Raw genomic sequence first — 23,763 nt, forward strand, 5'->3', positions numbered from 1 at the left:
ATGAAAGAAGAGCGCTTCTCATATCGACCAATCCGCTGCCACCATGTCAGGCTTTCTGTGTTTGTTGCTATCAGACAATCGGGAATACGAGGAGAGAGTCGATCATGGCTGCTTCCTTGGTACGATGGCTAAAGAGACTGTGCGTTTTCTTGCTGATATGTCCCCTATGTGTCCCGGCCTTCTTGAATTTGGAAGAGTTGAACGAGATGAAATACGGGATTCAAATTCTTCCCGATCCCGTCATCCTGGGGCAGGTGAGTGAAGGTGTTTGGGGAAGCTAACGGTTAGCGTGCTAACTAGAAAGTAGGCTACCGTTAGCGAGCGTTGAATATCTGACTTTAACGTGACTTGACGCAGGTGAAGAGTAACCTGTCTGTTCACTAGGTAAGAAGACGGTTCCTTTGACGTTTACTTTTTACGTGCAAAGCTTCAAGAAGAAGCGTTAATGCCGGAGTTATTTCCAAATGACCTACGTAGCAGCCACCGTTAACAGCTGTCACAACACAACCTCAGCTTCCTCACTTCCACTTCACTTCTCAGACTGTAATTCACTACAAGTAGTACAATAGTAAAGCCAGGTAGTTAATAAGCTTTAAAAACTGTGTACACTGTCACACTTAAAGGACGGGTCCACACATTTTCAAGTATGTCTTAAAACAACAGTCAGGTGCACAAATGAACATTAAAATAGGCTTTTCTTGCTGTAATCATTCCTCCTGTTCATACTGCCCATCATGAGACCCCTTCATAATGAACTTGCAATGTAATTTTAGTGTTTACATGGGCACCTGACTGTTGTTTTAAGACAGACTTGAAAACCTGTGAATCTGTCCTTTAAGAAAACTGCAGTTTTCATGACAACATTTGTTTTTTTCCTCCAGACCAAGACAGAAGAGGTTATGATGGTGTCCAGCAAGTACAAGCAGCTGTATGAGTGTCGACTTCCAGCTCAGGCTGTCCGGTTTCACCAGGACCCAGCTTCTGAGCCTGACTCACAAGGGTACACTGGGCCTGACATCCCAGACCTACTCAGTCCAATGCACACTGCCCCGTGTCTAGTGAAGGTTGGTTCTCTACTGCATATCTACTGTATGTGCATTTAGCCTCTAAGAGTCCATTTCTGAGATGCTTAAAATGTTCAGAAACTGATTTCAAATTTATGTTAATGTTAATGAGAACTGTTTTTGATATGAACATCCATTACAAGTAAAAATCCTGCATGAAAAATCCTACTTAAGTCATAGTTCACAAATATTAGCAGCAAAATGTACTTAAAATATTAAAGTAAAAGTAGTGGTTTGGTCCCTCTGACTGATATATTATTATACATGACAGCATTAGATTATTAATACTGAAGCATCAGTGTTAGAGCAGCATGTTACTGTTGTAGCTGCTGGAGCTACTACTTTATATTCAACTACTTTATATACTGTTAACTAGTTTAGTCCTGTGGTTCTCAAGGGGTTGGGTCCCTCCGAAGGGTCACCAGATACATCTGAGTGGTCATGAGATGATTAATGAGAGAGGAAAGAAGAAAAAATAAAGTTCTGATACACAAATCTGTTTTCAGTTTTTGGACTTTTTCTCCAATCTTTGATTTTTGGTGAAATATTGGATCATTTGAACATCTATTGAAATGAAACCATGTCAGAAGTTTAGAGGGAAAAATCACTATTTGGTGGAGCTGTTAACAACTTGTAGACGTCTGAAATATGACCCCGTTGTAAGACGTCAAAAGCCAAAAAGGCTGGAAACCACTGGTTTCTTCTTTAACAATGTGTTGTATTTTAAAAGCTTGTGATATTATCCATTTTGTCAAATCTTCATCTGAAAAGTAACTAAAGCTGTCAAATAAATGTAGTGGAGTAGAAACTACAATTTCCATCTGAAATGTAGTGGAGAGGAGGTATAAAATGGAATAAAATGGAAGTACTCAAGTACAAGTACCTCAAAAGTTTTTCTTGAGTACAGTACTTGAGTAAATGTACTTAGTTACTTCCCACCACTGTGAACATCACACTTGGCAAAAGCATTTTGGGAGATCCAAGGAGACAACTGTAACACACTGCATATGTGATTGTGCCAAAACGCATAAAGAGAGTCATCTAACATGATCCAAAAAAAACAACCCAAAACGCACGTCATCTTCACGCTATTTACTATGTACATAAAAACACAAACTCTAAAAACCTTATTTTAAAAAATGCCTACACAGGGTATACTCTATATAATTCACATTTTTACAACTCCTGTCAACTTTTTAGTGTACATATAAAGCACAATAAATCTTTGAAATATAGAAGATTTGCATATGTCATACAATTGAAACAGGGTTGAGACAAGTCCATACATGAGGCAAGATTCCAGCAAGTCAAATGATCTAGCTGTACGAGAAGTCTGAAATGTGTATTTTTTCCTGGTTAGTACGCAGTTTCATCAGCAATATAATTGAAGGTGGAAGTCAAATCAGGTTATAAGTATTCAGTTGATGAAATAGATGTGTTATGACGTGTGGACAGCAATCTGTTTAAACTGGATTCAGACAAAATTTGCAAATATCTGGATACAAGAGGCGAGATCTGAAAAGAACATCTGGTATTATCTAACATTCACACATGTCGTCTTTCCAGTAGAACCACAGTCTTGTAACTCAAGACACTCAGCAGCTGCACTCAAATAGATGTTGAAGCAGGAAATGGTTACGTTCCACACACAGATTATTCAAAAAATACATTCAAAAAATGCAACATAAATTTTCATCTACACATGAGAGTAGAGAGCCAAGTCCAACCTGGTCCAAACTCCTGTCAGTATAAAACTGATATAAAAGACACATGTCTCTGGTATTGCTGCTTTTATATTTTTAAAAGTTCCTATAACAAAGAGCTTATGAGCCCCCCACCCCCCAATAAGGGGAAAAAGATTGTGTAATATCACAGAGGACTTGGAAAGAGTGTTACTCATTCCATTCCTCATTTTATCACTGTTTTGGAATTCAAACATCTGTCTATCCTCTGCTCACAAACTCTTCTCTAATGAGACTGTAAGGGAAAATGACCTTTGTTCCAAAATGTCTTGAAACATGCTCACATTTTCCCCCCACAACTTTTTTCTGTCTTCGTCCTCACCCTGTTGAGTAGTCAAAGAAAAGTTATGAGAGCGAGAGGGGATGTTGGCGTTATATGTGTGTTCCTTAACCCGCTTCTCTCTTCTTCTCTCTGATTTCCCAACATAATAATTAATAATAATCAGGAGCGTGTACAGCTGTTGGTTAAAGGTGCAGTGGGTAGAATTCAGTGGCATCTAGTGGAACGGACTTGGCAGAAATGGAGTATAATATTAATAAATATGTTTTAATTAGTGTATAATCACTCTTTATATCTACATCTGGAGCGAGGCCTCTTACATGGAGCCCGCCATGTTGCACCACCATGTTTCTACAGTGCAACCTCAGTCTACAACCTCACTACCAGATGCCACTAAAGCTTACACACTGGTCCTTTAAGGGTTGGTTTATACTCAGTCAGAACTAGTGAATTCGACATGTTGTGTCAAATAAGTGAAATGTCGCTCGTCATAGAGGAAGGGGAGGTGTGATGTCGTTTAAATAGGGGGATAATTTTCAGACAGTCTCTCTAAGAAGGCATTCAGGGTTTTGCACAACTGTTTCTGTTGCAGTGAAAGAAATATAAATAACAGATAATAGAGAAGTTCAAACCCTGACTCCTTTCTCAACGCCACACAACTGGCCAGTCACAGTGAAGTGGGTATGAATGCTGGATTGTTGGTTTCAGAAATGGTTGTACACGGCGCTCCCTAATCTCATGCCAGAAAGGTGTAAGGGGAGGAGGTTTCCTAAGCTGTTTGACCATCCGACAAGCAGTTCTGATGAAGTATACTGGCCTCTTAATTGGACAGTTTATCACATTGTTGATGAACAATAATAGTAATCACACCACATACACTGGCACGCTGTCTTCGCTTCCTGTTGGTCTCCCGGTCATTGCTTCAGTTAACAGTTTGCCATTTTTTCATTTGCCTTCTGTGCCCTTTATCTAACAGACTTCTGTTATATGTTTAAAAAAAAAAGCATGTGCAGTTGAAATGTTTAAATTAAGACTGAAAACCTTCCTTTATTAACTTCATTCCGCCTCCCCTAGAACTTAGTCAGGTCCATCACCTCTTTAACATCCCTTTAACATTGATGTTTTTAATTGTCTTATTTAAATTTTTATGATCTTATTTGCTTGCTGTATGTTTTGTCCTGTGTACTCTTTTTAACTGCAAAGTGTATTGGGACCATGCTGCATGGTGATTCCGCACTTTAAATAAAATTGATTGATTGGTGAAATTAAGCAAATGTTTAAAATAAAAAGGAAAATGTGTCAGTTAATTACTGCATATATTGAAATGTTTGCTCTCTGTTCCTCCTGCAGACAAAAGACTGGTGGACATATGAGTTCTGTCACGGTCAGCATATCAGACAGTACCACCTTGAAGGTAAGAGCTGTCCTTTGTGTTTTAAATCTGTTTCTCATCAACATTGCTTTGACAGCTGTCTTTGACAGATGTTGTTTTTCTCTCCTCAGACACAGAAATCAAAGGGGACATTCTCTTCCTGGGTTATTATGAGTCTGAATTTGATTGGAGCAATGAAACAGCAAAGGTAAGGTTGCCTCAGTTTTGTTCTTTGGATGGTCTCAGCCGTCATTTATGGTGGCCAAGATGTGTCAAATAAGCATATGCATATCCAAAACGCTTTGCAAATTCGAAAAACACAAGCGTATCAACAGAAAACACAAATGCAAAAGCCACAACAGAAGTGAGCAACAACAGATGTTGATAATGAAACCGTCTGACTATTAGTGCTGGCGGACTACTATTGACTGCACATGTGGAAGAGGAAAGTTCTTGCCTGTTTGAGATGTAAGTGAAACGTATACATCTGTATTGGCAGATGCTTTGATGTAGCAGGACTGACATGTTAGTAAATCCGCAGCCTCTGAGAAGTGCTGTTACGTCCGTTCACTGCATTTACCTTTATTAAATCACCTAAAAACGACACAAGGCTTCTGCACAACACACACACACCTCTACACACATCAGACTGGTAGCTTATAACTCGATATTCTGCCTGTTCAGACATGGGATAGATGGGATTTCCCCCCACTCCTAAACTCATTCCATCACCACTGGGTCAGTTACCATGGTAACTGACTCTGCTCGCTGGCAGGTTTTCTTCAGCAGACCTCCTTCCTCTTACAGAGCTGTTTCATTTCCTCATTCACTCAGTCCGTATTGAAGCACATTACTTAGCGGAGCTTTACTGTCTGTCAGAATCTAAATTAGATATTAATTTAGTTACTCAAGGACTTTCTAAAGTCACTGCTTTTATGTGCATTAGTCATTTCTTCAAACAGCAGGTTTTGCTCTCACAATGAAATATTACACAGTGTGAATTCAGCCTCAGCTCAGAATAAAACCTCTGCATGTCCTTCTGTTACAACACTGTGACTCTGTGCACACAAGACGGCTATCAGTTTGTTAGAGCAGCTCCAACACTGAAATGTTTATTGCACATAATCTCAATTTAAATCTAAGAAATCGGTATGAAGCTTTAGACGCATAGGATCAATGAATAATTGTCTCTATCACTCATGATGTGATCGATCACACTGATGTTACATCATTCCTATAATAATGGAGATTATATGTTAATGTTTCTGAGTGAGCAGGATCGAGCAGCATCACTGAATGATGTTGAGCCAAGATACAAGTAGATGTCTAAAATTTTAAAATCTACCGAACACATTATTACTGATCAGACTGCGAGCTTACAGTCATGTTTCTCTGTCTTTGCTCTATACACGTTTTAAGTCTTTAACTATATTTTTCATCTTCAGTTGCTTCCTCCTGTGTTTTGTCCCTGTCAGATTAAAGCTGAACTAATATATTTAAATCTAATGAAGGCTGCAGCCTGATACACAGTCAGATACCACTTTATCATCATCAAGGAAATGTAAGTCTAATAAATAATGAATTAAAGGACAACACTGAATAAAACTTTATTGTGTTAACTTATTGACACTTTTCCCGCTCCGACTCAGATTCTCTTTTTTAAATGTGCACCATCCGCATACACCCATTAAAATGGAGGCTCTGCCTTTTATTTACCTGTTGCCATGGTGACTTGTAGTATGGGAGCTCTGTTGATGGCTTTTTTCGATCATCATTGAGTGAACATACTCAGAGTTGATTGAACGGACTCTGATCAGCTTTTCAGGAACCAAAAGTCAGAGTTTATTGAACCTGCTTTCTGGAATGGACCCCAGATTGACAAACGTTAGTTAAATGACGTAATGCTAACATTACTGCATAGCTAGCTACATAATAGCCTAACATAAGATGGCAGAGTGCATAAATATGAAAATATAAAGACATTGAACAACATTGCTCATTTGTAACGATCACATAGCAATAATAATCACAGTTGGCGTCAGTCAGCGAACAATGTTTCACTTCTCAAACAGGCAAGAACTTTCCTCTTCCACATGTGCAGACAATAATAGTCGGCCGTCATGTTGTGGCTTTTGCATTTGTGTTGTGATTTTTTTATTTGTTTTTTCTGTTAATGCGCTTGTGTTTTTCAAATTTGCAAAGCGTTTTGGATTTGCATTTCATTTGACATGTGTCAGCCACCGTAGTCATTAAAGAAAGACAAAAAAAGGGAACTGCATGATTGTATAATAGGAGCTGAAGCCTTGAGTTGTAAGTGGCAGTGTGTACTTGACAGCTGAAAGCCTCTTCCTGTTAATAATGAATACATCCCACTCTCATTTTGTATGTAGAACAGAAATGATGTGACCTTTCTGTGTTCCAACATGAGTGAATAGCACTCACTAACAAATTAAGTTTTTATTCCCAGCAGCCCACTGAAATCATTTGAGATCTGTCAGTCTTAAGTGTTATTGTTTTAGCTTCACATTATCGAAGCACAGTGAAAGAAAATGTGCACTAAATGTGCGAGTGCACAAGACTATTTCATCTTGGCATAATAATCTTGAGTGATTGCTGTGTCAACACACCCAGGTGATTTGTTATTTTAAACAGAGTGTTTTGAAAGATAAAATATGAGAGTATAGTGTTTGCTCATCGTCATTTGTTGATTTTACTAAAAACATGACTACTGCATATAGCGTCTGGAGCTGGTTGCTCCAGCTGTTCCCCAGTTCAAGCTTGGCCTACTTATAACGTACTGTAAGTGTTAACTCAGTGGAGATTTACACACTTGAAGTGCTGTTTAATGATAATGTTGATCAGGGTGATTTTGAATTGCATTTTACAAAAATAACACAATAAACTTCAAATTACAAAATATTAACCCAATAACAACGGCTCGATTAGCCGAGTTGGATATTTCGCTCTCACTTTTAACTGCATAAATGATCTGAAACGCACATATTTCTCATCTATACACACTGTTTTTGTGTGTGTATGTGTATATATATATATAAAACAAAGTCGTACCTATATCTACACATTATTGTCAGGTGATTTTAATGTATCATTTGGCCTCCTAAAACTGTTATTATAAGGACTTATATTACGGTACATTATGCTTACTGAGGAAAGTTAGGAAAGTTTAGTGATGTACTTACTAATAGCCGGTGCAACTTAATCTTGCTCTTCAAAGTGTGTCTTTGCTTAGCGGATGGTATCGTATGAGTTCCGCTGGGTCTCTGTTGAAAAAAGTCAAGGCCAAACTTCTCTTTGTTGTTCAAAAATCAGGAGTCAGAGTTTCTGAGCAGCAAAAATGTACTTAAATGCCAGGCAATAAAGGAGAGCAATACAGTGTTCATAATAGACCAACCCATTGCTCTGAGTTTTGCAACTCACGCCTTGTGTCCATCCTCTTCGTACTTGGCCAACCACACCAATATTATTATTTTTTACATCACCTGTTGTTGGCCCAAAATCTCTGAAATAGGTTTTGGCCTGAGCTGGTCATATCTGGCATGACCACTTCCATCCAGTTATGCTCTTTTATTTTATGTAACTGCTAAGGATCATATCATACCATTATTGTCAGAGCTTCCCCTGGCTCTCTCTCCACTGCCATACTTGCCTCCTCATACCCCCCTTTTTCTTGCTCCTTTCCCACAGCCTTTTTTTCCTTTTTTTTTTTTTTTGAAACATTGAGTTTGATACAAACACATTTCAAAGTGAAGTTAAACACACATTTAAAGTGAAGTTTAACACAAACATACCCTCCAGTTTATCCAGTGCATTAAGTGAGATTCTTTTAACATTTTTTTGTGCCCTTTCATTGATTATATGTGGTCTGTGAGGTTATATATTCATTATAATGACAATTCAACACACCACTACTTATTACTTATGATACTTGTCATAATCATTCTGCGCCATTAGGTTCTTTGCCGTTTAGCAACTCATGGGTCTTTATAAAATTACACCACAATGGAATAAAGCAGAGTTGCATTACAATATCAGTTGAATTGAATCTTATATTACAAATCAGTTGAATTAAAACATCTTTTCTGTTGATCTTACAGGCCTCCAAACAGCACCGACTGAAGCGCTACCACAGTCAGACCTATGTAAATGGCTCTAAGTGTGACCTGAATGGAAATCCCAGAGAGACTGAAGTCCGGGTGAGACCTTTCAGTAAATTAGTATTCCACACTGCCTGTGTGGATCTGTCTGTTTTTCTTGTTTTAAGTTTTGCTACTCTAAGCACAGACATAAAGTCAGTGGAAATTTGCATGTTGTACCAAACATTTCTCCTAGACACACTTAGATGATTTCACTCAAATTTTTACAGTTTGTATGTGAAGAAGGCTCGGGTGACTACATCGCCCGAGTGGATGAACCCCAGTCGTGCCGCTACGTGCTCACAGTTCACACAAGTCGCACCTGCCAGCATCCATTCCTGCGCCCACCATCTACTGCCAAGCCCCAGGGTATCGTATGCCAGCCAGCACTCAGTGCCCAGCAGTACATGGACTACGTCAAAGCTCAAGTCTGTGAGTTGACAAAAACGAAAGTCATAGTGACACAGCATTTAGAGAGCATCTTGCTTCCATAGTAGTTATTTCCTGTCGAAGCAGGCCACTAGAGCACAGCTTAATGAGGGAAAGGAGTATTATTAAATTTAATTTCTAATTTTAGAAATGTGCTTTTTCTGTCTTTCTTTCTTTTTTTTCCTTCCCCCTCCTCCTTCCTTTGTCTGTTCCCAGCGGACACAAAGCGTAAAGTAGAGCAGATCTCAGAGGAGCTTAGGAGCCTTGATGAGATGTTGGCTGGTAACGAAGGGGCAGATGGAGCAGTAGAAGTAACAGCAGAAGAGACATCTCCCGCATCCAGTGATGACCCAGAACCGTCAGACAGAAAAGGTGCATTTTTATACATTAAAGAACATCGTATTTGTCAATACACCAAGTAAAAATATCTATTCAGTTTGGGGTTTTTTTTGTATATTTCCATCAGGCAGGGTGCAAGATAAACATTTCTTGTTTGACATAAGTGTGTGCCTTTGTTTTGAAACAGAGACTGCAGATGTATCTGAGAACACTGCGTCAGAAGAGGCAGAAGATTCTCACTTCTGGGAGGAAGTTCCAAAATCAGGGAGTTCAAAAACATCTACTTCTCAACAGGAGAGTCAGGTACAGAAATATGTTTTAGAATCAGTTTTCCCTTTTAGTGAATGGTGCCTCTTTGGAGTTGTTGCAGCCTTTCAGTGAATTAAATGATGCTGTAGATGTCGACAATGTGAAAACACTTATTGTTGGTGGAGAAACTCTATAATGTGTTTTAATCTTATTTAAAAGGGTACATTTCTATGTATTTTCTTAATATTTGTGTAGTTGACAAAGACTAGACTAAATTGATACATTGAATTGATACATTTTTCAATATTCATCGGTCTATATCATTAGACTCTCCAAAACTGTTGTTCCAGTAACTGTGCAAGTATCAATTTGTAGTTTTCTTTTCAATGTAAAGTTGAAATGATTTGTCTCTGGTTAGAATCCAACCACTAGAGGGTGTAGCAAGACTCTTTGTCTTCCCTTTTCACGACTGTAACCTGATTGTTTTTTCCCCTCAGGCAGATGATGGCTATAACTCACTTACAGACAATGAAGTCAGAGATGATGGCGATGAAGGTATCGTATTTTGTCACTGTCATTTTCCCTAACACACACACACACACATACACTAGGAAGACCGATGCCATTTACGATCTTTGTGGTCAACATGCCTGCTGGTTTCTGCTTCAGAGAGCCTCAAACAAGATTAAAACTACCACAGTCTTTCGTTTCTGTGCAGTTCTGTTGCCTGGTTTGTAAAGTGAAGTGTTGTCCCATGTTGAACTTGAAACAATTTCTGTCTTCAAATGAATATCTTTCAGTTGAAAAATTCAACTTTAAAATCATCACAGACCCAGCAGACCTGATGAAATTTGTCCAACACCTCAAGGAGAGTAACAGGAAGGTAAGCGCTTTCCAAGATCATCACAGTATTTGTCTGTGCACCTGTTGCGGTATATTTTTTCATTGCATTGTCTGTGTATTCCAATTCAGTGCAGCATTTGTTTGTCTTTAGAAAGCACAAAACCAAGCCACAAGTCGAGCAGAGAAACAAACAAGCGACAGAGTAACAGAGAAGCACAGCGAGGAAGAGAAAGATGAAGATGAACAGCTGCTACAGGAGTTTGAGGATGAGATGGCTGACCTCTCAGTGCCGTCGGATAAGATTGAGGAGATAAAGGAGGAAATGCAGAAAGAGTTTGACAACATCATAAATGAGGTAACAGCTTTTAGACAACATGTAACTCATAATGTAACTCATACCTATACCTGTCTGTGCAGTAATGTTTTGACAAGGTTGGCTTTTCTCTGCTCTGTAGGCTCAGCAGGAATTGGAGACAGAGGGGCTAAAAGGGGAGTTCGATCGCACTCAAGCCACACAGACACTGGAGACGACACTGGATAAACTACTTGACCATTTGGAGGAGAAAGACGTCCAGGATCCAGAGCAGCAAACAGCAGGAGTTCAAAGAGCCAGCGATCCGACCAGGGGCAGCCCCAGCCTGGCTCCAAAGCAGCCAGGTAACTGGACAGACTGCCGCCCTGCAGTCATGTGCACTTCTGTGTCCACCTCCATCCGCTTCATATTTCATCCATATGTACAGTAGATGTTTGTTGTGGCATCTTCCATCCCAGTATAGACGAACACATGGGGTTTGATGCAGAAAGAAAATGAATCCACAGAAAGCTGATATTAGTTTGATATGTTCTGTGGTTAGTTAGTGGTCTTTCCTCTGCTGCCATTGATGTATCTGTGGGTTAATTCATTTTTCAGTAATTGAAATCAAAATTTAAGCTATTGAAATCAATCACAGTAATTGAACTCTATGACAGCGTGTAATGCATACAGATAGTGTTTTGGATTCTTGGCTCTCACCTCCTCCATCCTGTGGCCCTGCTGATGGGATTTGAGGTCAACTGTGTTGTTTGTCCCTCTTTTGTCTCGTCACCCCAGACCAAGCAGCTGACGACCATGTTAAGATCAAAATTACTAAGTATAAGACGGGCAGCAGCCCTGATGGGGAGGTCAAAGTTCAGGAGATGGGCGAAGGAGATCCCCAGTGGCAGCACATAAAGGACGTGGTTAAAGAACAGCTAGAGAAAGCAGGACTGAAGGCCGAAGGTATGAAGGGGAGTGCCCGAAACACTCACGGCCTTTTTTCTCTTCCATCTGTTATCTTGAGCATACAGTACTGTACTTCTCTTATCATCTTTGTCAAAAAGCATACAACTTATATTTTTTCGTGGGTATATTGTGCAGAGAGTATTTAGAAAAGCAGTGGTGGGACAAATAGTGCAAACTGGGCAAAATAAATTAGAGACCCACACAGAAACAGAGCAGGTAGGATTGTTTAACTAACATAGTTATTGAATAAAAAAAATCAAAATCCATACTCAATAGTATTCCTTCTTTCAAAGGTCTAGTCATTCAAAACAGATTAAATATCAGGACAATTAGTACTACTGAATACCAAAACATTGTGTTTGACCATTAACTAGCTGGGCATAAGGCTAGGAAGCCCTTATTGTAGATGATTTTAAAGATCACAATAGTAAAATAAAAAACAACCTCTGACTGCAGTTAGCTGAAGCTTATCTCAAAGACAAACAGAAATGAAAGGTGTGTCATCCATGTGTGTTCTTGTCTTTTTCATCCACTGTTGCGTTTGTACCATTCTTCATTCAAATTATTTGTTGCTTTGATGTATGTTACAGTTTTCTTAATTTGAGCCACTCTGAAGTGCATGTATTTAATTGGAAAGCCCCCCTTTCCTTGTGTGTGTGTGTGTGTGTTTTTTGTTTGTTTTTTTAGGTAAAATTGAGGTGAAGATCTTGACACGAAAGAATGCAGAGGAGGCAGGTGATCAATGGCTGACTGAAGAAGATACAAAGTCCTTCAGGGAGCTCCTGATAAATCTCCTGGTAATTAGAGTGGTGATAAAATATTTTTATACGGTTCATTTTGATCCTCCAGGATGTTTAAACACCATTATATGTGTTTGCCTGCAGCTGTGTGCTGTTTGCTTAGAAAATAGCTTGCATAAGACTGGTTAGAGACAGCTATTGTTCTTAAAGATGTGAGTTGTCACTAAAGCTGTTTCTAAGCACAAATTAAGTTTTAATTAAATTTGTTTAAAAAAAACAAACAAACAAAAAAAACAATCTTTCAATCTTTTGTTTATATCCCCCAGACTGGAGGCACAGAAGAAGTCTACAAGGAGCAAAAGAGGCAGCAGGAGTTGGAGAACAACTACAGGTTTGTGTGGGGAGAGTCCCAGGAGGAGTCCCAGTCATCCAGCACCTCTGACTCTGACGACGTGGACATATGAGCTCATTCAGTACATCCAGTGCACCTTTTGTGATGGTGAACTCCTGTGGAGACCGGCAGGGAGGGGGGAGCTCTGAAGTGCAGCCACAAATTTGAAAAAGAGACCATATGATTCAATCATTGCTATTAAACCTGGCAGATAATATCAACTCACCTGTTTGCACAGTCAGAAAATGTGTCTCTGTGTCTTGAATAGGCAATACGTGTCTTTAGTGGGCACCATTTATGTTGCACGATAAAACCGCAGTGTCAGCGGTAATTGTGCAGTTGAATGAAGTTATGCATTTTCCCCTTTTTGATGGGATTCAGTTTTCATAGATGGCTGGAAAAGCCAGGTGATGTACAAAATGTACCTTTTTAGAAATATTTCAGTGAGTTTTACTGAATATTTGCATCCAGTTCTGAAGTTATCAGCAGTACACTGTGCGTCCACAGTTCAATTACTTCTTGTGTTTGTCTTAAACGTATGTTGACGTTGACAAAGAAGTCCTTACCTCTGTGTGACACAGCTGGGCGAAATGTGCATGCCTCAACAAACTGGATGAGTGTTTACACAGTGGTTTCATTTACTATTTCCCTCGAGGTATGATTGTGTCTGGATATGAAAAACAAAGGACAAACACTCAAGGGTTCACATTTGACTTCCCACCTGTCTTTGAAGCCTTCTGACACGTTGTGTTTGGTGATTAAATTACCAGTAAACACAATTGTAGATTACAGACGTGTTTGTGCACATGCTGTCGCACTTTATATTTTTAGAAAAAGGTTCTGTAAACGCTGAATTATACATTATTTCTTTTTGGGTTTCCCTTGGGCTGGCATTTGTACTGCTCAAAAGAAAAACACTGAAAGGAATGTTGGAAGATGAAACTTTTTAAATGTGTACTTTGCTTTTGTTTCTAATAAGAATTTACCTTGCTTAATTTAGTAAGTTTAGGGAAACAAAGAAAGCTACAATGTCAATCAGATTACCAAAATAATGAATCCACACAAAGTTTTTGTAATGATCCTTCAGAGGTGTACTTAAAAGGGCTGAATTTGTATAGTTTGTGAATAATTGTGGCTCCGTGGATCTCAACATGTACATAATTTCTGTGTGAATCTGTTTTTTGAAGTGAACTGTTGTATGTTAGCACAAATTTAGTGGGGCTTGACTTACCTGACTGAATACGTTTGTGACTGTGCAATCTTGTATATGAAACTTAATTTCAGACTGCGGGTCATATACAAAGTTTTTCAGACACATGATTGGGGCATTCTTAAAGAAACTGGTGTCAAGAAAAGATGTGGGTGTTGTGGGTGTGTTTCTTTACTTGGACAACTGGATTAATGTTATCTCATCTGGGGCCTGTATCACAAAGTGATACAGTGGATTAGTCAGCTGTCTCTGGGCTGAACCCGGTATTTGCTGTATTATGAAGCTGACTCATGGCTAGATAGGAAAATCAAGAGTTGTCAGTTAAGCCTACTGATAACTGGCTTCATGATACCAGTTATCCATTAACACCAATGTTAGCCTCAGTTAACCCAAATACAGCCAGACTAAGTTGAATCTGCTCCGTGATACAGGCCCCAGATCCATCATGTGGCTTGAATGGGGGGGAAAAAATCCCTATGATCACAGGTGTGCCATCAACCTGTCCTATGATTACAAAGTGTGCCATAACACTCATGTTTCTCTGCATCACACACTGAGCATCACCCCTCAGCTGCACACATTATTTGTAAATGATGACAACTTAATGTAGAAGCAGAGAAGACAAGATGAGTTGATTACTGTGTCCTTTAACAGAGCTATTTAAGGAGCAACACCTCATGACTTCAAGGTCTGAAAAGATTTTAGGTCCATCTGAGCTGCCTTGTAAATAAAAGTCTTTGAGCACTCTTCATTTGTTCTTTTGAAATAAAACAAAATACCATAGAAGTCATGTGGATATAATTCATCAGCTATTTATTTATGTTGAAATGTTAGACATGAATATGATTGCATACTTGTGTTCATTATGCTGCCTGCCCTCAGGCCTTTATAAAGACTAAGTCCTTCATTGAAGGGCTTTTCATACTGCATATCGTGAGAGTTGACCCTGAGATCATTTAGCCCCTTTTCACACACACACACACACACACACACACACACACACACACACACACACACACACACACACACAGAGTTAAGCCAGGGTTGACCTAAGCCCAAGGCTATATGATTCACACTGCACTTCTACCAGCTCTGGGTTAAATGTCGATTGGTACACACGACTGTTTACATTGTAGAATGACACGTGACTACTCCATTGTTTACTTTAACTTTTAGCCCCGTGTTTAGTTAATTTTCAGGGGATACCCTCGCAAACTCGGGACTATGCTCCAGAGCAGGGCCAGCAAGTCAGAGGGCAAGCCCACTTTGGACTGTGCCAGGATTGTGCCAGTGTGAAAGCTGTGTAAGAATGATTTTAGCCCTGAGCCGAGTGTAGTGTGAAAAGCCCTTGTGATGGGTGTGACTGTGTTTAGGCTACTATTTATTAACAAATTTGCCCAGGAGTCGGCAAACAGAGTCAGCTTTTATGAAGGTAACACAGCTACGGTGTGTTTTCCATATCAACGGGCTTGGAATATCTGTCGCCATGATAAAGTGGGAACACGACCTTTGGATGTTTAGGCAAACGTGATTTTTCATGTGACGTTGGTGTGAATGGTCGCCATGGTGATTTGCTGGCAGTCCGACCGCAGGGTTCGTTTTGGGTTTTTTTTTAGTAATTAAATTTATGAAAAAGACCAAAGTGTCGGACACATATTGACAAGTTAGATATCTGTGTTCAGACAAACCTCTCAGAAGCTGATATTTCTTAGGGACACGTTACTCTGTTTCTGCACATGAGGCATTTCTTTTGAAATTCTTGACCGGAATAACTTTTTTTTTCTGGACGGAAGTCAGTCAGCATGTAGAGAACTTAAATGTAGTTTATGCTACGTTGTGGAACATTTTTTTCCTTGGTGTTTTTACGTCTGTAGCGTTACTTTACCTTGCTTGTCTCGGTTAACAGTCGTTTCAGTTTTTGCTCGGTCGGTCAGCTAGTTAACTCTATAAGGTTTCCGTTAGCCACCGTTATGTTGACGCGACAGGAAGTATCGCTAACTTAACGTTAGCACTGAAGTTAGCAGCGTCGACCAAATAACGGCCGAGCCAGTTAGCACCTAGGCCAGGAGCCAGCGATTAAACACTATCATTTTAATTGTTTTTCCGATTCGATAGGTTATTTACTTGGCTTTTTTGTAACCTCTCTCGCTATTTCGCTATTTTGTCACGATAACTATTAGCAACCTTTTTAACTGTTTAGTCTGGCTAGCTGAGCTAAGTTACCGTTCAGAGAAAATAACGCTACGTCGCGGTCAAAACTGGCTCAGCTTACGCTTTTCAAAGTTGTCGATGTGTATCGTTATGATGAAGTAGCTGTTGGATAAGACAGCTGCTATGGTGCCTGCGCCACGGCTGGTGAGTTAAACCACTCCTTAAACGGGGAGTGACACTTCTTCACAGATGTCACTTTACTCGTTTCTTCACACATACACACTCGCCATGACTTAAAAGTTTACAGCTCGACACTGGGGCCCGTTTGGTGAAACTTGTGTCCATGTTGGCTTTCTTTTCTTCTCATCCAGCACCTGCCAAGTTGAACGACTGCCAAGTTGAACGACACCTGGTCCAGCATGAAGGCCCTGGGATCCAGATTCTCTTTCTATGCGGGCTTTGTGGTGGGGACCTTCACACTGTACGTGTTTCTGCGGCAGGTGTGGTTTGAGAGGACTTTATCAGAGCAACAAGCCAGCAGTTTTGAAAAACTTCATGACCACCAGCAACAGCTTGAGGATGAGAGGAAGATATGGAAGAAGGAGAGGTCTGCTCTTTTTAACCTGAAACACCCTCATCATACAGGTACGAGTGTCTTTATATCACACCTTCCTCAAAAAGATGTCTACGTACACTATTGAAGAAGTGTGTCAACACCACGTCATTATCCAGGCAGTTGTATTATTTAAGGATTCAATGCCACCATTTTTCACCAAACCTCGTTGAACCAGTGGATGAAGTTTCAGTTTCCTTTTACATGCAATTTTTGCCCTAATAGAAGTCACTACCTTTAGTTTAGAGCTACAACTAACAGTTATTGTCATGATCGATCAATCTGTCGATTAATTTTGATGAATTGATTAGTTGTTTGGTCCAGAAAATGGTTAAAAATGTCAATCACTGTTTCCTAGAGCCATCTTCAAATATCTTGTTTTGTCCACAACCCAAAGATATTCAGTTTTTCTGTCATATAAGACTAAGGAAACCAGAAAATATTCACCTTTAAGAAGCTGGTATCAGGGACTTTGGATATGACTCAAAAAGATGAATTGATTATCCAAATAGTTGGCAACTGATTAATCGACTAATGTGTAAGTGTGTGATTGATTGAGACAGATTTCATTTATTTTTTGCTCGATTTGATGTGATTTGATAGTTTATATTGCACTGTGCAATTGCAAAAGTTGTGAGTTGTTGGGTGTAAGAGTTTTGACCGGAAACATTTAATATCCAAATTGTATCACATATTATTTAAAGTTTTAAGACCCAAGTGCTCCAAAACATTAGGTCACCAACTGCAGTAATTAAAGTGTAAGTTAAATTTTTTGGCTTCTTAGAATGAATGGCGTTAAGTGGTTGCAAGCTTTACTCAGTTGGATAGGTTTCAGTACTTCCCGGAATCTGTAAGGCCAAATATATTACAGACTGTGAGGTGTGGTGCTGTTTAGTAAGACACTTATTCAGTCATTGCATTATTATATCAATGACGTTTTATTAAATTAATATGGTTTCTTGTGGTATCCTGTGATCGTGTATTTTGGGATCCTGTGCATCACATACATACATACATGGGAACAGGGACACACAGGGAAATAGAAAGAAAAAGGCCTGCATACAAGATACACACTGTTGAGGTCTTTCTTCAGTGACAGTTAGACACAATTAGACAACATCTCAATTAGACTCAATTTAAATTGAATTGTGTGCATTTGTACAGATATTATTTGAGAAATTCTCACTGTCCCAGTAACTTGTTTCTTACAAAATATTATAACAAGTTCTATGATTTTCCAATTTTCAAATATTTGGAATGGAGTCCAGGCCGTTGATATTTGCTCACTGCAGCGATATCTGTATAGATGTATTTGTGAGTTGATTAGTGACAGAAAAACATGGTTACTTTAGTTTGTTTAGAAACGAAGACACTGTACTCTTTACAGTAAACAATCACCATTTTTTTCATGAGAACAAGAAGTTAAGTACAAAGGCAAGACTTTGTGATATGTAGCACAACAAACTAGCAGAGCGATGGCAACAGACCCGCGTCCTCATACATGAGAAGTTGCCTCTTCCTGACACGAAAATACTTACTTAAAAGTGAAAACACATTAACGTAACCACATTCTTTGGGGACAAGGGACATGTCACCCAGTGTAGCAGTGTGGCTCATAGATGTGTAGTTTTTGGACAACAACCGAGGTCTACGGCACAGATATATCAGGCATTGGAAACACACACAATACTTGTAAGTAGGATCAGTTCATTGTTAGTTTAGCTCTGCACATGAGATTTGTTAACAATAAAAAAACATAGAAAAACCCCAGCCATATCCTTTAAAATCCATACTACATATATAGTGTTTGTCTATGTAGACGGGATGTTTTAACAGCCTTTGAAACAAACATGTCAAGCAAGTTACTCTAGATACTTACGTAGCACAGTTTGCTATGGAGTGAAATGTGGTTTTAATGTTCATATCCTGTGTCCAGGTGAGGATAGCCGTATGGCTGATGAACTATACAAAAAGGTGCGTATTCTCTGCTGGGTGATGACCGGACCCAACAACCTGGAGAAGAAGGCTCGGCATGTGAAGACCACGTGGAGTCGCCACTGCAATGTTGTGGTCTTCATGAGCTCCGTGGACGACCCCGACTTCCCAACAGTGGGCCTGGGTACCAAGGAAGGCCGAGACCAGCTGTACTGGAAAACCATCCGGGCCTTCCATTATGCGTACGAGCATCATGGTCATGAAGCTGATTGGTTCCTCAAGGCAGATGACGACACTTATGTAATAGTGGACAACTTGCGTTGGGTTCTTGCAAACCACACCCCGGATGAGCCTATTTATTTTGGCCGAAGATTCAAGCCCTACACCAAGCAAGGCTACATGAGTGGTGGTGCAGGCTATGTGCTGAGTAAAGAGGCTCTGCGGCGATTTGTAGAAGGATTTAAAAGCAAATTGTGCACTCACACTACCTCAGTAGAGGACCTGGCGATGGGGCAGTGCATGGAGAAAGTTGGGGTGCTGGCAGGGGACTCCAGAGACACTACGCACAGGGAGACATTTCACCCCTTTGTCCCTGAGCAGCACCTCACTGCCAAGTTTCCTAAGAGCTTTTGGTATTGGAGCTACTGCTACTACCCCATCTCAGAGGCAAGTGACGAAGGCTTTGTGGAATCTCTCTATATTCCTGACATGAACAACCTCAGTATTTTTAATCTTTGCGCAGATGATGTGTCATTTTTGTTGACAGGACAGGCCTCTATTTGTTAAGAGATAGTTTCTTTTGTCTGAGACTCTTCTTGGTCAAACTGGTAGAGCCACAGTAGCAGTGAAAGATGAATAGTGGTGACTGATCTATCAGATTATATATATATATAGATATATTGTTACATTTTACTTCCTGAATCTGTTATCTCACAGCAGGCATGCAAATGTGTCCACACCTGTACAACCGACCCATTCTTAATGAGGTCTTGTTTTTATACACGTAGAAACCTCAATTCTTTGATGTCTTTGTAGCTTAACCGCTTTCTCTGTTTTCCTTCAGGGTCCAAACTGCTGCTCAGACGTGTCGGTGTCCTTCCACTATGTAGATGCTTCACGCATGTATTTATTGGAGTACTACACTTATCACCTGCGTGCCTTTGGCTATAAATACCGTTACCAGCCTCCCACTCCGCTCGGCTACAATCTTGAGGAGTTGAGTTCCTGGGACGCCGCTGAAGGAAAAAAAGAGCCGGCTTCTCAGGAAAAAGGGCGAGGAGAGGGGAACGATCTGCCTAGGACTGACAAAAGACAGGATGCAGATCCCCCTCCTGCAGCTGGTGAAGGCCTCCCTGCTGCACCAGCAGGCAAATAACAGTTGGACTGTATGGGTGTGTTAAGAGGAACTGATCATTAGTGAGGGGAGAATGTGTGTTTTGAGTGTTTACTTAGTCATTCTGGTAATCCTGGCTCACATTTCTACAATACTAGAAAAATGGTCCACTTTGATCTTAAGTGTCCCCACAAATAAGTGCATTGCTTGAGGATTCTCTAGCTGAAGGACTGCTACTAATGCGTACTGTGACTGCAAGACTGATCTTGTTTTTCAGGTTGGTTAGGTGGTTATTACAACAGACTCTTTAAAGACGAACGCTAAACCTAACCTAATCTTTTAAACACACTTTCTTTTAAAGTCGGTAATAGCTTTCTGTACACCTGTTTAAGGTGTGCTGAAGTGAAAGTAGTTTCCAAAGCCAGTTAGATTTGGTTTTGTCCTTTTTTTTTTTTTTTTAATCCTTTTTATGAAGAAAGTATTCCCACCAAAACTTGATCTACCACTCTCTGCAGTGAAGTGGTACTTGACTTGATGGAGTTTGTTTGACTTGATTCACACATAGGTAGCTATGTGCCTTGGAGGCCAATGAGACACAAGTATGCGCCTTGAGCTAATCAGATCTAATCAACAAGTGTGAAGTCGACTAAGATGTGTTGCAGCTGGTCAGAGTCGTAGTAGGAGGAGCACAGACATTACTAATAACATAAAAATGACTTCATGTAATGTTCCAGTAAGCCTGGACAGTGTGACAGTAAGCTGGCATGAGCAACATCATGGCTCTGAAACTTAAACAGCTAAATCAAATTCAGTCATCGTTAACTTTATTTAGTTACACTTGTGCTTTTTCTACTCTGACAGGTCAGAATATCATCTGTGCAAAAGACCTACTCATTCATATTAAAACTGAGTGCCTGATCTAGTGCATTCATTACGTCGACCATGCTGTGTTTAACCTGTTTCTGTGTTTGCTTCCTCCCACACTTGACTAGAGCTGCGGGCAAAAACATCGTCACAACACAGAAATGTAGTTCTGTGTTGAATTAGGAACGTTTTATCAGTTATATGTTGTGGTGGCATTATTATTAGAGTCCTGTTTTTACTGTAATTTTAGTTTTATCAAGGACATTGTAACGTGAAAGTGAAGGCAGTTTTCTAGGTTGAAATGCAGCGAAATAATTTTGAATAGAATAATCGTTCAACATTCATCAGAATAATTGCGATTACTATTTCAGCCATAAATTTGCAGCCCTAATCAAGTGTCATGGAATGGAAAAAGCTCAGTATATAATACACCTTCCCAAAACATTACATCTGAAAATACAGATATAAAGTTTCATAGGGAAACATTGTTCATGTTTCTCTCTGGCTAACAGATGCAGTGGCGTGACCTTGTCTGTCTGAATGCTTTAAAAAAAGGACATTCATCTATATTCCAACCAAACACCACACAAAAGATGACACCAAATTTAAGTCCGTATCTGTGTCTGCAGTCCTTCTAACAAAACGCTTGGAGAAAATCTTCTTTGAAGCAAAGCTGTCCTCCTGTCACTTTTTATTCTTGGAGCTAGTTTTTATAATGACCGAATCTTCGGTTAACAGCCAACTTTAAGGATATTGACCTGTCTTCGGTTGTTAGACACACCTGCAGCTGGACGAGGAAGTTGTTAGTTCAGTGATTTTTCTGTGTAATGAAACTTTGTGTACATTTAACCATTTGTGGCACATTGTCTCTCTACATCCTGATACCAGTACTGAATACACACACATCAGTTCCCCTTGTCCTCCCCCAGCGGACTCATTAGCTTGTGCCTTTTTGTAAATTGAGATTGTATGAGCCATCAGCTGCACACATGACTTTGCACTGTGACATTACCATGATGAGAGTGATGCTTTCAGATGGAGTATTATTTAATTGAATCCTTCCAATATATGAGTATGGCCTTCTGGTAAGCCAGCGGATGACTTGTTCATGACAGCATTTTTTTTGTTTGTTTGTTTTTTAATAAGATTTTTTTTGTTTGTTTTATACAATTTTAGTTTCTGCAACATTGTGTGATTTTTAAATTCTGGGTGGCCCAGATAGAATTGGACCTTTTTCTTTTGTAGTTAGTACATGTTTGTATATTCAAATTCAAATACTCATGATGTTTTCGTTACTACTTTGTAACCAAATAAGGATTATTGTTCGTGCTTAATTCTGTTGGAGATACAGTAATTACCAAATACAGAAATGGCTCCAGTATTTAGTGATCATTCAAACAAAAATATGTTCTACTTAATTTGTGAAAAGAATTATTGAATGCACTTTTGAGTGTTACAAATTGTTTTTTTTTTTTCCATTTTAACCACTTAAATCTTTTTATTCTCGTCTAAAATGTATGAGGTAACTAATGCCTATCAAAATGCCTTTTGTAAATGTTTACACTCAGTTTCTCTCTGTACATGAACACAGAGCATGTTCAGTTTTGTTTTTTGTATTTAAAAAATGGGGAAAGTCTAGTTTAAACCAAATTAGCATGTTTTAAATAATGGTTTCTTTTAAAATGATTGCTTTCACTTGAATTAATAGTCTTGGGACATTTCAGTGGGAAAGGGCTGATTGTTACCATCAGTGGACTCAAACATATTAGTGATACAACACATCCAGTCCTTGACAATCTACTTCATACAACTTTCACATTTTATCAAAGGGAAAGGTGTACAGTACTGTATTTATATTTGAAATGTATTTATGTTGGTATTGACGTCTAAATTGAGTCGATACACTTGAGCGTGTAAATGAATATGTGAGCGCACGTGATCGGTGTGCAGGATTGTTTTCAGTGAATGATACTTTAATCACTATAAATAAATGCATATTTTACATAGATCTTGTTTTATTTTTCTTTACATGTCATTTCATTGTGTCAGGACATTTTCCAGTGACGGTAGAAAAGCATTCATGCATGGTTAATATGGCTTTTTCACCTCTTCATGGTTAAATAACAGAAACAATGTCCTCTGTCGATACAATAGCTGTGAGAAACTGAAGGTTTCGCTGTCTGTGTTGCCGATGAGACGTGTTGCGACATCCCCTCTACAGAAAGCGCTAGAACCTGAACAGAGACAACAAGGTTCAGTCAACACATTGCACAACAAAGACCCTTTTTGTTTTTTCTTAGTTTTAGCAAACAGAGTGCAGGTCAAAGTTTCTTACCTCTGCCTGTTGTGAGTGATGAATCCGCCTCTCCTTGTCTGTAAATACTCCGTCTGTGCACACGGACAAGCCATTCCTGTTTCACGTGAAGAGAAGAGCAGCTCTGAACTAACCTTCACTCATGAAGCCAGCACTTAGTTAGTTATCACAATCACTACACTTAAAAACTTCATGTTTTCATTCTTTTACGAAGCTTAATTAAGGTTATTTTAACATTTAAAATTAACATTAAGCAGAATGGATTTTCAGCACTTGAATGTTGACCAATCAGCATGTTTATATAAACGTAGTGTAGAGCCCAATCAATAAATCAGCAGAGCTGATGCATAGACTGATATTATCTTTTTGCAGATATGTCTGTATCTGTTAGAGATATATATTTATATTTTTTATAACAAGAAATTACAGAAATGCTAAAAGTATATTTGAGGTACAATAGATCAGAAAGTGTCCATTAC

At 39.3% G+C, this 23,763-nt stretch overlaps 2 protein-coding genes across 3 annotated transcripts; both read left to right on the top strand.

The window, feature by feature from the left end:
• The first annotated feature begins 53 nt into the window (after nucleotides 1–53).
• os9 (OS9 endoplasmic reticulum lectin) lies at nucleotides 54–14,860 on the top strand. Of its 2 annotated transcripts, none has more exons than XM_044349324.1 (15): nucleotides 54–254; nucleotides 882–1,064; nucleotides 4,437–4,500; nucleotides 4,590–4,666; nucleotides 8,574–8,672; nucleotides 8,843–9,044; nucleotides 9,258–9,413; nucleotides 9,568–9,683; nucleotides 10,127–10,184; nucleotides 10,430–10,512; nucleotides 10,624–10,827; nucleotides 10,928–11,129; nucleotides 11,563–11,730; nucleotides 12,421–12,530; nucleotides 12,800–14,860. In XM_044349324.1, the coding sequence occupies exons 1-15, from the start codon at nucleotides 105–107 to the stop codon at nucleotides 12,935–12,937; spliced, it is 2,010 nt and encodes a 669-aa protein (XP_044205259.1). In that variant the 5' UTR covers nucleotides 54–104; the 3' UTR covers nucleotides 12,938–14,860. The 2 variants fall into 2 exon arrangements, with proteins under 2 accessions (XP_044205259.1, XP_044205260.1); XM_044349325.1 differs by having other exon boundaries at nucleotides 10,460–10,512.
• Nucleotides 14,861–15,532: 672 nt separating this feature from the next.
• Nucleotides 15,533–22,978, top strand: c1galt1b (core 1 synthase, glycoprotein-N-acetylgalactosamine 3-beta-galactosyltransferase, 1b). The gene is made up of 4 exons (XM_044349406.1): nucleotides 15,533–16,429; nucleotides 16,597–16,870; nucleotides 18,775–19,439; nucleotides 19,837–22,978. Exons 2-4 carry the CDS (start codon nucleotides 16,645–16,647, stop codon nucleotides 20,146–20,148), a joined length of 1,203 nt encoding a protein of 400 aa, XP_044205341.1. The 5' UTR covers nucleotides 15,533–16,429; nucleotides 16,597–16,644; the 3' UTR covers nucleotides 20,149–22,978.
• Nucleotides 22,979–23,763: the final 785 nt, after the last annotated feature.

Source organism: Thunnus albacares, chromosome 4, assembly GCF_914725855.1.
Source record: "Thunnus albacares chromosome 4, fThuAlb1.1, whole genome shotgun sequence".
NCBI lineage: Eukaryota > Metazoa > Chordata > Actinopteri > Scombriformes > Scombridae > Thunnus > Thunnus albacares.